Here is a 14466-nt window from a genome sequence, read left to right as displayed (position 1 = left end):
GTTTATAGAAAATTATATTATACTGTGAAGCCTTCAGCATTAAGACATACACAACACTAGCAATGAAGATCTAGTTGATCAGAGAAAATGGGAAGTCACCTCACCTCTCTTGATTTTGCTCTCTCAGAGATACAAGTTCTCAAGCAGGCAGAGACCATTGTTTATCATGTTCATGAGGATACAACAGGAGTTGAAAAGCTTGCATGATATACCACTTAACTAGCTCCTGAGACACAACTCTTATTTTCAACACATACAGCTGATGTATTTAGGATCAGAAAGCCATATTGTAAAGGGACTTTTACAATCTTAAAACCACCCTCTCACTGAAGCAGCGTTAATTCAAAGTCATTCAAAGATAGATTTCTATTTTTACGGAGAGATTTGCAAGTTAATTATTATCTTGCCATCTTTCGTTCACAGGATCAGGATAGGTCAGGAAAGCTATGAAGAAAAACCCCTTTCCTAAAAAAGCATTTTAAAATTAGTGGGAAATGTTTAATTTTTATAACTTTTAAAGTGTACAAAAGCATGCCTAGCATACATTAAAAGACTGCTATTAAACAACCTTAAAGAAACGAGTACCAACTTTGAACCACATTTTTGAGAATGAAGTCTGCCCACTTGTACAAATAAAAATCATTTGTGCAACGGGACTTCTTGTTCTAATTCTGTCTCCTCCAGCCCCCCCCCCCAATCTGCTGTGGAGGGTCCCCCAATCAATGTAATTTAATCAAAACAAAAGACAAATGAAACTTAGTTAACAATATTGTTGATTTTATTATTTCAGGTATTTTTGAAATGCAAACCCATGGCCAATATTAAAGTAATTTCTGTTAATGCTTGAACTGGCAACCCAGCTATGATTCTATGAAGACGTTTATATAATCATCTATGATGATGCATCAAATCCCATCTTTGGGATTTTGGATCCTTTCCCAAAATAGATAAAACAATGAAATACCACCAATATTTCCCAAATGCTTCTTTTGGTGGGGTGGGTATTAAATTTGCTTCTTGTCTCCTGAATCAGACCTGTTTCTACTAGTTGAAAACCTTTGGAGGCAACTTGGATACAACACTAATATTTCAACTGCATTGCATAAAACAGCCTCATATATACTGCCATAAGAGCCAGGACAGAGTGAAAAAGGAGAGGCTCTTTACTACAGTAAAAATAAATTATATGTATACTACTAAATTCTTCTTGTTCTTGGAACTAAAAAGTACGCAAGAGTTTCTATATATACGTAGAATGATTGAAAAGGATAACAAGTGGCTGCAACCTGTGTATTTTTGAATTTGTCTTCAAGCCTTGCTAAACCTATTTATAGACAAGATTTACTTATTTCAGCCCTGATCCTTCATTCTATTCCATGCAAAACAGTTCCTGTGCCAGCAGAGTTCTAATGAAGTCAAGTGAAATTTTCCAAAGGTAAAGAAGTCAGGTCACCTTCTATGGATCCAACTATAAAACAGAAACCTACAATTGTCTTCAGTGACGCAAGCCTCACTGCTAGGCATATAATTTTTTTCCTACACAGTTCCTTTCCAAAATCCTCATATTTCATATCTCAACACTCAGTGCTGAACCTCTCGTAGCTTCCTGAAGATCCAAAAGAAAGTGTTACATTTTCTGAAATTCTGCACCAGCCAGTTTGGACCTTTCCCCTAACCTTTTTTATTGAAGGACAGATCTGAGCACTTTGCCTTCGTCTCATGCGATGGCTTCAGTGCTTCATTCTTGCTTTGCATTAAACTTGAAGTTCCTAATACACCTCAGTTGGAAAACACTTGTGTAAAGTCAATTAGCTAACCAAAATAATAAGACAGGATGCAATCATAGTTTTATGAAGATGGGGAACATTATCCAAAACTGTTCTATGGTTGTAACTTTAATCAGTAAGCCTTTGCAGGGAATTAAACTCAAGAGTAAACGTATCTGGGATATCCCCTCCTGCCCCCCAAATTAATATACTAAACTTAATTTGCAATATGGGGGAAATGGTGCAGTACTTATAACAGACTAAGTATTCCTTAATCATTCCAAAACTAGAATGGTCAAAGAAACATGTAATCTAGCTTTTAAAGTCCCGTCCCCCCAGGTTCCTTCCTTTCTGTCATAGAATGCACTCGCAATTAAGTAGTGTGCCAACTCTGTGCAAACAAGAGATTTCTGTACAATGGCAACACAGTAGATACTTATAGGAAAAAGCTAGTACATGCCTGCTGTTTTTGATATGCAGTGTTTGGATTTATCTTCGATTCCAACAAAAGCGAACCTGAAAAAAGAAGAATTACAGTTAGGAACCTATGTGAAGTAAAATGAGTTTTATAGAAATCAGTAATTATGTTTCAGAGCACCACCCTCCAGTCTAACAGTTTCATACAAGCAATGATGAAAGACAGCAGAGATAAACACAAAATCAAAATACACATCTGCAAGTCCATTCTAATACCTTGAGAGGCAACTAAAAGCAAATACAACTACGCCATATAATTTTTCTTACTCATGAAATAATGTATTCTTATCTTCTTGAGGTGGCTGACATATATTCTGTTCAATCTTACTCGACTAGGAGTGATCGCCAAAGAAGAAGATGATATTCTGTTGCAGTATATTCATAACACTAAACTCTTTAACCCTAAACTTTGTATTATGTGTGTGTCTAAGCAGTCATGTATCGTGGCAACCGCTCGAGTAATCTTTTCCAGCCCTCACAAGGTTTATTTAGCACATTAACACCTGTTCGTTAGCAACGTTGCCAATACATTTTCTAAAAACAGCTTTCCTGATCTTTAAAGAAAAAGAACCTATTACAACAAGAGTTTAAATCTTTGCTACAAATATATTGCAACAAGGAAACTTTTTTAAAAGAGGCCTTCACACCAAAACACACACACACACACACACACACACACACACATATTTCAATGGGAGGCTTATACAGATTCCACCCTAAGGGGCAATGTTAAGGTAGTGCTTTAGATACTTATAACCCAGTTCTCAACACACTTCGAAATAAACATGTCAAATTCATAGCTACTAACTAGTAACTGAGCTATTCTAAAAGCTGAAGTATTAGCACACAAAAAACCTTTTGAAACTATGTTCCATATTATTTAGGCATCTGTCATAGTAATGGGCCCGGTAGCCTTAAAAGAGGCAGGAATTGAGAGAAGAGAGATAGGTCTCCTTCCCCATCGTAGGCACTAGTTTCTCCTAAGCAAGTGTTTAGGGTTTTTCCCCCCTGTAAAACTGTCAGATGAACAAGGACCTGAAGAAGACTGTTCAACGAAATAAATTTCGTTATCAAGTATGAAGTGCCTTTGAATGGGTCATCCCATTGGGATAAGCTTTTGAGCCCAGCTTTCTAGAACTGCAAGGAATTTCACGTCTGGACAGGAAGATGGAAGTGGTATTTGGAAGAGTAACTCTGATACCACTGCAGGCCTGTAAACAGCCACGGCCTGGTCATCTACTAGTAAGAATCACCTGAACGAAGGTGACTAAGTAGGGAAGCTGCCTCACCTCCCCCCCCTTAACCTTTCAGCCCCTTTCTTCTTATGACAGAAAACAACTAATGTTTAACCTATGGGGGGGGATGGGCTTACTAATGACTTCTGCAACCTTATGGGGAGGGTACTAAAGAGAGGGGGGAGAGAAAAGAAGAGAGCTGTGATCTGTAAAGGAGGGCAGGCTGCAAGAGACAAGAACTGAGGGAAGAGAGTGGCTAGAATCACAGATCTGTGGAGTTGGCAAAGGGACCCCAAGGGTCATCTTGCCCAACCCGCCTGCAATTATTGCAACTATTGATATTGTTGCAGGCAGGTAATCAGCAGCGCCTGCCAGCCTTTATTTTTTCCCCTTAATATTTTGTGGGGTGAGAGAACAAAAACACGAATAACTTGCTCCCGAGACTTCAAGTGAGAGGGAAGGAGGATTGTGTTGTGAGAGACAAGAGGTGCTCCGAGGCACCCTTTCGGGGAGCCATCTGCCCCCTAAGCAGGACGAAGTGGGGGAGGGGGCTCCTTAGGGTCCCGATGGGAAACCAGGAGGGGGGCCCTCTCGGGGCCTGAGGACCACCTCGCCGCCTCCCCCCTCCTGCCGCTCTCCATTGTCCCAGGCAGCCCAGCCTCCGCCTCGCCCCATTATCCCTGCCCCTCCTCACCGTCCGACTCGGCCCGCACCAGCAGCGACATCCCCTTGAGCCGCTCCACGTAGGTGGACGAGACGTGCCCGGTGCCCCTGTCGTCCCATTGCCGCTCTTCGTTGAGCGTGTAGACCTTCACCCGACGCCGGGTGTCCGACATGGTGCGCGGCCCGGCCCGGCCGGACTGCGAGGGGCTGAGGAAGGGGCGGCAGAGGGAAGGGAGGGGAAGGAGAAGAGGGCGCCGCCGCCGCCGCCGCTCAGGAGCCCTTTAACTCGCCGCTTCTCATGGCGCCCGGGCCTGCCGCCTCTGCCTCCGCCTCCGAGTCGTCCCCCCTCAGCGTCACCAGGCGAGCAGCAGCAGCAGCAACTACCACCGCGGCGCGGCCGCCATCTTGTAATCCGACTCCTGTCCCGTCCCTGCCTTTCTCTTCCTCTCAGAGCCGGGGAGGGAGGGGGGAGGAGCGGGGCGGAAGGCCTGCACGGGCTCCACTAGCAGGGGCTACGGCGGCCGAGAAGCGAAGGAAAGCGAACGCGAGCGGGCGCACGCCTTCGAGCTCGCGTAGTTTGGAAGGGAAGGGCTGAGGAGGAGGAGGAGGAGTCGATGTGATGGGGAGGGGAGGAGGTTGCGCCTGCGCGGTTGCGCCTGCTCCTGCTGAGCGCGGGAAGGCGGCGTTCCTTCGCCTCTCTCGACCTCTCTGGCAGTTGACGGCACATAGACACATGGAAAAAAACGTGCAGAGAGATGCATGTGGCGAGAGTCTGAGGCCCGCGCAAATAAAAAAACAAAACAAAAACACGTCCACAGCCCAGGAATTATAATTAAATTATAATTAAATTTAGTTAATTAAAATTAAATTATAATTAAATTTAGTTAATTATAATTAAATAACTAACACATGCACCAATATTTGAATACAGGAACAAACAATCTGAAGAAGCGTGCATGCACAGGAAACCTTATACCCAGAACAAACTTAGTTGGTTGCTATGGTGCTACTGAACAATTTTTAATTTTTTTAATTTCTACTGTGTCAGACTAACAAGGCTACCTACCTGAAACAATCAGTTAAGGTTCCCCACACACAACCACCATTCCTACTACGTCCAGGTGTTTCTTATCTTGTGTTTTTATGAGCCACCCTGAGATGTGCGGACGAAGGGTGGCATACAAATTTAACAAAGATAAATAATAACAAAATAATACATTGATTTCATAGCTGCTGGTTTGAAAAGCAGTCATGCCACAGGTTCACACATGTTCTTTGTTGCAAATGAGACAAAAGTGGGCTGCGTTTTCTAAAAGCTTTAAAGGTTCTTGCACCTGCCTTCTTTTTTGTACCTTTTCCGTACCTTTTCCCCATTTAAATGTTATTTGAAATGTATTAAAAAAGGGATGCAGGCATGGGCGGGTATCGCCTCCGAGGTGAAAGCACTTCCCTCAGTTATCACGGATATATGAATATCATTTATTTTTGTAGCCAAAGCCGATAACAACAGCAAATACATTAAACAGAATAAAATACACCACAAGGTAAAAAAATAGTAATTTTAAATTAAAACCAGGCATTCTGTCAGATGAGTTTGCTCCCCTGAATAATTTAACTTTAAACCCCCCACAAACTTTTCTCCTTAAAATTGCTGCTCCAAAGGCCAAAACAGGCCACTTTTTCAGAGGTGTGGGGGACACTGTCCCCTAATAAAAAGTTAAATCAGATGCTCAATCAATCTATCAACTGGAATGTTTAAATCTTTGGACGTGGCTGCTGTTAAATCTTCCTAAATTGCACAAACCAGTAAGTAGTGCGTAAGGCTTCAGGTCTATTGCCTCCACATGGGCAAACACTCACTTCATGTGCCGTTCTCTTAAAGCTCAAGATTATTAAAAAAAACCTCCTTAAACTCAACAACGTTGCAAAAGAGAGTAGCTGGCTTTTCAACTATATCAATTGAACATGCCCAAGCACCAGCGCTTTTGACCTGAAGGAATTGGTGACAAAATTTGCAAAGGAAAAGGCACACAAAGCGAGACTTAAATTTTCACATCACAATTCGCAAGGTTGTGCGCCAAAACATTTTATTTTGCATTTGAGGAAGGTAATCAAGGGTTGCTACATTACTACTTATTGCAATTTAAGTTAAATTCAGCGGTTTCAAGTTTTTCGCTTTTCGCTTTCCTACAAGACACCCGCTTTTGAAATTCAAAGTTAGCGGTCAGGCTTGGGGGTTGTAAGTCGCTAGCCTTGCCTAGGGCACCGGCACTAGTTCCAGACAACTATGGCACAGTGGAGACACACACATACACAAAATAACGACAACAATGGCATAGCGTGTAGACTGGAACTGCAAAGCCATAAAGGCATTTATCCATTTGACATTAGTGGTGCTGGTTACATAGTGAGGGTGAGGAGTTTGCATGGGGAGTTGGACATACCAAAGTGGCGTAGCGTGGGGGGTGCCGGCCGCACCGGGCGCAACATCTGGGGGTTAGGGTTAGGGGGTGCAAATCCATGGGTTAGGGGCCGCAAATCCATGGGTTAGGGGGCGCAAATTACTTGCCTTGCCCCGGGTGCTGACAACCCACGCTACGCCACTGCCAAGGGGTTCCAGTATTGGGGGGGGTGCGGCAGGAAAAGGGTCTGGCTAGTATGGTGGAGTGGTTAGAGCATGGCCTTTGACGGGTGGGTCACAGCCTGATCCAAGATGAGCTGCAACAGGAGCACTACCACCATGCAAACGTACGATAAATGATGGGGAAGTAGATTCCCCAGATGCATGTTTGGGTTAAAACTGGGTCTGAAAAGATTGAAGATACTTGGGTTAGAGTGTCAGGCTACAACATGGGAGGCCAAGGGTTCAAATCCTCCCCACTCCACTCAGCCATGAAGCTCACGATACCTCTGTTCTGATACAACATTCACAAAAACACAAACAATCTCTTTAAAATAACAAACATCTGGCTGTTGTCAATATCTATTGTGTCCCTGTGAGGACATGAGTTCTAGTTATTCAGGCTTTACATGGCTGGCACCTACAAACTCCAGCCCCCTGGCAGTGGCTAATACCTGCCCTGGGACCTCTTTTTTATTTTTATTTTTTGGATGAATTAAACATTTGGAAAAGACATTATCTAACTGTACAATCCATAACCTTGTAACACTTATGGAACCTTCCTTTTCTCGCTTTTATTCATAAAGCTATTCCGATCTGCTGTATACAGTTGTGTTTTATGATATGCTAAGCAGTATAATCGATTAGGATACTATTTTCTAATTCATGCTAGTTGCTTATTTCCCTTTAAAACTGGGTCTAAATCCTGGGCTGAAAATGAAGCTCAATAAATGATGGAATGCAGGAGATTTCAATCTGTGTAAGAACTGCTGAGCTCCTGCGTGTCTTTTCCAAAGAGTATATAAGCTGAAGACTCTCCAATATGTTTTGCACACCAAGCGGTGGCCTAGTTCGCTTCTGTGATTGGAGCAGTCTTGACCGTAACAGAACACTTATTCCCCCCAAAAAACTCTGTAAATTAAAATTACTGAGTTGGCTAGAGACTCAGAGTCATAACATTATTTCCAAATCAATTGACAATAAATTCACCAAAGTCAGTCCCACTTTCTCCAATTGAAACTACAATTACTACTGAACTTCAAACAAAACATTAAGAGTTGTGGGAACTGTAACCCAGTCCTCAGAATATCTGTTTTACAAAAGCCTAAAACTGTGAAGTTACAGACCACTAAGAACACTGTAGATAAGAAAACACTACTTGGATAGCAGTATTGGAGTTCTTTTCCCCTGGAACGATTAATGCACAAAATGATGTCACCTTCATTAAAGGATAGTCCATAACTCTTCATACTATGCCGGGTGTTAGACTAATTATATACTAAACAATTCAGAAGTTAATTCCACCTCAGCACCTTTATTGTTCCCCAAGGTGCTTACAACTAAGTTCCAGGACGAAGGACGTGTCTCAATGGTTAAAACTGGAGCAGCTAATGGTTATGCAGAGACCAACAAACCAGTCACTGTTGTTTAGACTCGGGGCTTGTTGTGACACATATTTGCATAACTAATTATGCAAATAAAATGTGAGATCACCTTAACCTTAGGCTTCAAGAACACGCTGCAACAGGGAGAGTTGTCCTACAACACTTATGAAAGACACACTCATTGGGGGAAGCCTCTGGCTGCTGAGAATACCCTCTGCATGACCTTGCCAGCTAAACGTAATGCACAGACGCAAGAACCAAGAGGTGCTTCTCAGGGCAGTCAAGGGTTTATAGCGCTAGGGAATCATAGTCTTGATGGCACAATAAACTCGTACAGGCTGCACTCCGAGTAAGTCCCACAGAACACAGTGGGATTTACTTCCTAGTGTACACACAAACACGGGAGGGGGGAATAACAGCCTTGATCAAACAGCAGAAAAGCAATATTCCATCCATATTTGTTTTATTCATCATTAAACATATTTTTTAGTCCCTTCCCTATTGCAAGAGCTCAGGTTTGGTCACAATACCATTACAAATCTCATCAGGAGGCCCGTTCCATGTGACGTAGGAATGGCACCATTTAGTTTGATGGCACCTACTCTTTGGGACACCCTCCCATCACACACCTTTGCTCTGGGCCCCACTGCTGCCATAAGGGAACTGCTTGCAGGCTTCCCCATGGCTCCCGAGTACAGGATTTGATGAGGCTTTGGTCTGATCAAGCCAGGCTCTTCTTAACAGTCAACGCTGGGCTGTTGAAGAGGCTAAATAGACTTCTCTGGCAGCAGCAAACAAAAGATGCTTCACAGTTATTCCCTCTAGAATTTGCTCTCTGTCTGTGCCTGGATGTATTTGATAGGTAAAACGTCCACCTTTGGTCCCCACCCTGCGTTCAGTTCTCACTTGTGGCTACTAGAAGCCACACCCTGGGAATGGCTTTGACTAGCCGGCTAAACCAGGGGAGAGAAGTTGATGTGTCTCAAAACCTCAGTGAGATAGGGGCTCACCTAGACAGCATCTTAAAAAGCAGAGACATCACCTTGCCAACAAAGGTCTGTATAGTTAAAGCCATGGTTTTCCCAGTAGTGATGTATGGAAGTGAGAGCTGGACCATAAAGAAGGCTGATCGCTGAAGAATTGATGCTTTTGAATTAAGTGTTGGAGGAGACTCTTGAGAGTCCCATGGACTGCAAGAAGATCAAACCTCTTTATTCTGAAGGAAATCAGCCCTGAGTGCTCACTGGAAGGACAGATCCTGAAGCTGAGGCTCCAGTACTTTGGCCACCTCATGAGAAGACACCCTGGAAAAGACCCTGATTTTGGGAAAGATGGAGGGCACAAGGAGAAGGGGACGACAGAGGACGAGATGGTTGGACAGTGTTCTCGAAGCTACCAGCATGAGTTTGAGCAAACTGTGGGAGGCAGTGGAAGACAGAAGTGCCTGGCGTGCTCTGGTCCATGGGGTCACGAAGAGTCGGACATGACTAAACAACAACAGCAGCATGTGAAAACATGTTCTCGTGGATGAGACCAAGAGTGTTCAATGGTCAAGGAGGCAGTTTCCGCACGCTTGCCGTAGTGGGGAGTGAGGGGCAGATGGGGCTCATCAACCTGGGAAGGCAGCCCACCTAGGAGAAAGAAAACTCAGATCCTAAACCTCCGCTGCCTTGCAGGATATCTTCAGGAGAAAAAAAGGCTGAGGAATAAACCCTACACAAATCTGGAGTGGAGATCTGAAACAGTTGGAAGGCGCCTTGTATACCTCCTTCCAGCAGCTCCTGCAGCCAAGCTGGTGCCAAATTGATTGCTCTCCTTTCCTTTGGACTAATATCCATGAGGCTGAGAGGGGGTCTTGTCATTTGGGCAGCCTTTTGCTCCAGGGAGGTCACAGCACTGCTGTTAATGCAATAGCTTTATTTCACCCCCAGAGGCACACTCCATTGTCTCTCAAGAAAGACGGATGCCAACAGCTGCACTCTCAGTATGGTTTTAACACTGGAGAGCACCCAATATTTCTTCTAGCTGTTGGTTCATTTTGACATTTAGGTTATCGCTTCTACTGGGAAGCGCAGCTCCCAATATGCAACAATAATTTCAAAGTACAACACACTTGGGAGCTAGGATTTTATGAAAATAGCATGGTAAATCCATACATCTTGCAAGGTTCCTTTCTGGTTGGAGACAGTTTCGTTTTGCTCATCCTGTGTTGTTCTTCACACTTACATCTCCCCCCAGGAAGGTAAGGTAAAGGTAAAGGTACCCCTGCCCGTACGTGCCAGTCGTGACAGACTCTGAGGTTGCGCGCCCATCTCGCTTAAGAGGCCGGGGGCCAGCGCTGTCTGGAGACACTTCCGGGTCACGTGGCCAGCGTGACGAAGCTGCTCTGGCGAGCCTGCACCAGCGCAGCACATGGAGACTCCGTTTACCTTCCTGCTATAAAGCGGTACCTATTTGCACTTAGGGGTGCTTTCGAACTGCTAGGTGGGGAGGAGCTGGGACCGAACGACGGGAGCTCACCCCGCCGCGGGGATTCAAACCGCCGACCATATGATCGGCAAATCCTAGGCGCTGAGGTTTTACCCACAGCGTCACCCGCGTCCCAGGAAGGTAGATTGTCACATTTAACAATGTGCATCCCCGTACGTACAATTAGTGTGTCTTTTTTATTCTGAGGCCAAGAGGAGAAGGATGTTCTGCCTACGTTTCCCCTTGTGCTATTGTACACAACGGCAGGCTCACCATTTCTAATATAACACCACAAGAGATTTGCAGCAATGCTTCCAGAACTTCAATAAATTTTTCAGATTTCTATAATTGGATTTGCATTTTAAGGCACCCATTTCAGTTTTCATCTTGTTTTTCCTGAGCAGACGTTGGCAGCCCACAGGCCATCCTCTCTCCACTAGTCTTTACACATCCCAAAGGTTGTTCCTGCCTAACCACCTGTATCTTTCAACTGGTAGCTTGAGGACCTGATTCCAGGGTGAAATATATGAATGTTACACATTCAGCATGACCAAATGACAAAAAAGCCACACTGTCTTTGATGAGCTCTCCTGAAAATGTCTTTTAAAAAATGTTCATAATGGGATCAGCCTGCCATTTTTCAAAGTCGCACTAAATTTGCCAGACTGCTCTTGTTCAGTTATAAATACGCATTTGCTAAAATGTTCGCCTGCAAAGTTGTTTTGCGCAGTTTGCTCCATTTTATAGCAGTCAGTCCCATCGTCACTAGTTTCTAATGGGAAAGATGCACATAAAATTGTATTGAAAGGGTTTCAAAGCAAAGCCTACCGCAGAGTTAAATAGATCACGGAGGTCATTTTCTGTTATGCGAGAGAATGAGCTGTTTGGATTTTTTAAAGACATTCTTGCAAGCCGAACAATATACAGAAGACAGCTGAGTGTGTGCACACACATATGTATCTTCAACACACCTCTTGAGCAACAAAAGGTGTTAAGTAATAGGCAGTTTTCTTTTCTTATTGTCTGGAAACAGTCCAGCTACTTGGAAGTGTTTTTTCAAGTTTTACATAATTTATAGAGGTGTTGCTATGGGCATGTTTTTCAAAAGGAAAAAAGTCTACGAGGGGAAAAGAAAAAGAATCAAACGACAGAAAATGAACTGATATCCACTGATCTTTATACAAAATTTAAAATATTTCTCTGTGTGGTATACAAACCTGCATGATAAGAACCTGTCATTTCACAACAATTTAGTCTCTTGTCAGAGGGTCACAGCATTGATAAGTCCAGAAAGATTTCTACACTTCCGAATAAAAGTTGCTATGATGTTGAACTAGCAGGCTCTGGAATGGCACCTCCCACGACTATATTGCTCTTGTCACCGAGTGTTTTAACCACTGTTGTAGCTGGAGACTGAAGCACTTTCCTTGAAAGCCTCATTCTGCCGTCAGTAGGATCACGCCCAAAATATTTCACCTGTTCATTGGGAAGAAATGGGATTGATAGTCTGTGAGGGGATTTGACACTTCTGTATAAAAGTTAAAACACCTTAATTGTTTTTTTAAAACCCTATTTTTAACTATTTGCTTTTACAATATAGGCAGACAGTATTAATAATAACCCACAAGAGGTACTCAAGTGATTTTAGAAATGGGACATCTTGGGTATGTCTGAAACCCTCAATAGTGAAAAAGCTTCCCTTTCTTTTCTACTAATAACATTTGAGGATTCCCTGCTACCGCACTAAGCAATTTCAGAAAACAGGGAATAACTTGTGCAGGAATACTTTTGTGGGTGTACCATCGCAAGTGAATAAAGGCCTTGTGGCCTGGTCCCATTTTTTAAAATTTCTGTTTTGGACCATGGAGAGTGTTGACTTTGGCCTCGTTCACCCTGAGCTTTGAACCACATTACGAACCTTGGTTACAACCTTTGGTTTGTGTGGAAACAACCTGGGTTCAGACAACACGTTAAGCCAAACCATGGCTTGCAGAAAAACAACCAGGAGCTAAGCAGCTAGAATCTCCAATCCAAGAGCCTACACCTTCGCTCATTCACACTATGCCACACTTTGGTTTAGCATGATGTCCAAACCGAGCCTTTGCGAAGTACCGTAGATTCTGGTGTATTAGGTGACTGGGCGTATAAGACAACCGACAACTTTTGCTGCTCAATTTTAGAGTTTCAGAGTTATAGAGTTTGAGTGCTGCCAGGAGCAGAGCGCACACCCCTCCGCTGCCTCTGCCGTCGCAGCAGCAGCAGCCCGAGGCGATGTGTTTGGAGGGCTGGTAAGTGTCGTGCTCAGAAGGACTTTCTGTGTCCCCTTCTGTGGGAGGGAGGAGGAACGACAGCAGAAGGAGTGCCTCTGCTCACTGGCTCCCTCTCCTCCTTCCCAACGTGTATAAGGTAAAGGTAAAGGGACCCCTAGGTCCAGTTGTGGCCGACTCGGGTTGTGGCGCTCATCTCGCTTTATTGGCTGAGGGAGCCAGCGTACAGCTTCCGGGTCATGTGGCCAGCATGACTAAGCCGCTTCTGGCGAACCAGAACAGCGCACAGAAACGCCGTTTACCTCCCTGCCAGAGAGGTACCTATTTATCTACTTGCACTTTGTGCTTTCGAACTGCTAGGTTGGCAGGAGCAGGGACCGAGCAACGGGAGCTCACCCCATCGCAGGGATTCGAACCGCCGACCTTCTGATTGGCAAGTCCTAGGCTTTGTGGTTTAACCCACAGCGCCACCCGCGTCCCTTCCCAACACGTATACCCAGCGTATAAGACGACCTCTGATTTTTGGGGTGATTTTCAAGGGATAAAAAGTTGTCTTGTACATACGGTATGTACATGGACCTGTGGGATTGTATGAGACAAGAATATATACCCATCAACCCCCCTTCTCCCCTTTCAAGTGGGGCTTCACCTAACAGGATGTTCCTACATATAAACACACTGTGCACAGACAACCATTCTAGCTTAGGGGGTTGGACCAGATGATCCTCATGGTCCCCTTCCAACTCTAGAATTCTTTGATTCTCCCCCAACAGACCAGTTTTCTATGTGCGGAGGATCATTTAATAAGAACAAGGCCCTCTCGCAGTTGGAAATGGTGCATCTCAGAAACAGGCCTTCCACTCAGGCAGAGCCTGTCCCAAGTGGAAATGCAGAAGGACAGACCTACTGACAAGCCAGAAAATGAAAAATGAAAAGAGAAACCTTGCCACGGGATTCTCCCCAATATTGAGTCAGTTTACTAGCCAGCTACTATTTATAGTCACCAGTGACCCACTTCCCTCCTCTGAATCCTCTGGCAAGCACAGAAGACTTAGGAGAAAGGAAGGGAGGGGTCTTCTCTAATTTGCACTAATGTATGGAGAACAAGAACATTTGTCCCACTTCTGGGAAGAGATCCCTGCTGTTTTCTCACCTTATCTGAAGCAGAGTGCGAATGGGAGCTCTGGGGAGGGGAATCTGTGCTTCAGTGCTTTACATGCCAGAGAGCCCGGAGAATTTACCCCTGGCAAGAGGATTTGTGGACACCTGAATAGGCACGCACTCTCATCCCAAACAACCCCACTTTGCCCCCACACGTGCATTATAAGGACAGTACATTTACAGCAGAAATCGTATAGCATAGCAGCGATCTATTAAGTACAACCTAATGAAATGCTAGTTGCGCAAAAGGAACAGTTTACGGATGGTGTCCATTGAGTTTACATACACATTAACCTTCTTAGACAATTGAAAAACACCTAGAGGATGTTCATAAATTGGCTTAAAGTTTACCTGGATTTCTTGGCCAACTTCTAATCCAAGAGCACTAGGATGTTTAATCTAGAACAGAGGGTCAATATCATT

At 44.2% G+C, this 14466-nt stretch overlaps 2 protein-coding genes and 1 long non-coding RNA gene across 5 annotated transcripts in view; 1 reads left to right on the top strand and 2 right to left on the bottom strand.

The window, feature by feature from the left end:
* PPP4R3B (protein phosphatase 4 regulatory subunit 3B) overlaps window positions 1-4621 on the bottom strand; it is a 30468-nt gene extending 25847 nt beyond the window's left edge. Inside the window, exons 1-2 of one of the 2 annotated variants that reach the window (XM_081903892.1) lie at window positions 4173-4621; window positions 2227-2282 (exon numbers count right to left, since the gene is read on the bottom strand). In XM_081903892.1, the coding sequence (XP_081760018.1) occupies window positions 2227-2282; window positions 4173-4314 (198 nt within the window). In that variant the 5' untranslated portion in view covers window positions 4315-4621. The remainder of the gene's footprint in view (window positions 1-2226; window positions 2283-4172) is intronic. The other variant, XM_081903893.1, reaches the window with a different exon arrangement.
* A 4753-nt stretch (window positions 4622-9374) lies between these two features.
* Window positions 9375-11931, top strand: LOC309365999. Its single transcript, XR_014166376.1, has 2 exons — window positions 9375-10388; window positions 10757-11931. It is a non-coding gene; the product is annotated as an uncharacterized lncRNA (long non-coding RNA).
* The window catches only part of PNPT1 (polyribonucleotide nucleotidyltransferase 1), a 41198-nt gene continuing 38502 nt past the window's right edge, over window positions 11771-14466 (bottom strand). For both annotated transcript variants that reach the window (XM_081903920.1, XM_081903921.1), the window contains exons 27-28: window positions 14395-14442; window positions 11771-12091 (exon numbers count right to left, since the gene is read on the bottom strand). In XM_081903920.1, the coding sequence (XP_081760046.1) occupies window positions 11936-12091; window positions 14395-14442 (204 nt within the window). In that variant the 3' untranslated portion in view covers window positions 11771-11935. The remainder of the gene's footprint in view (window positions 12092-14394; window positions 14443-14466) is intronic.

This window comes from Podarcis melisellensis (assembly GCF_964234715.1).
Source record: "Podarcis melisellensis genome assembly, chromosome: 3".
Classification (NCBI taxonomy): domain Eukaryota; kingdom Metazoa; phylum Chordata; class Lepidosauria; order Squamata; family Lacertidae; genus Podarcis; species Podarcis melisellensis.
This window is presented reverse-complemented; position numbering and strand designations above follow the sequence as displayed.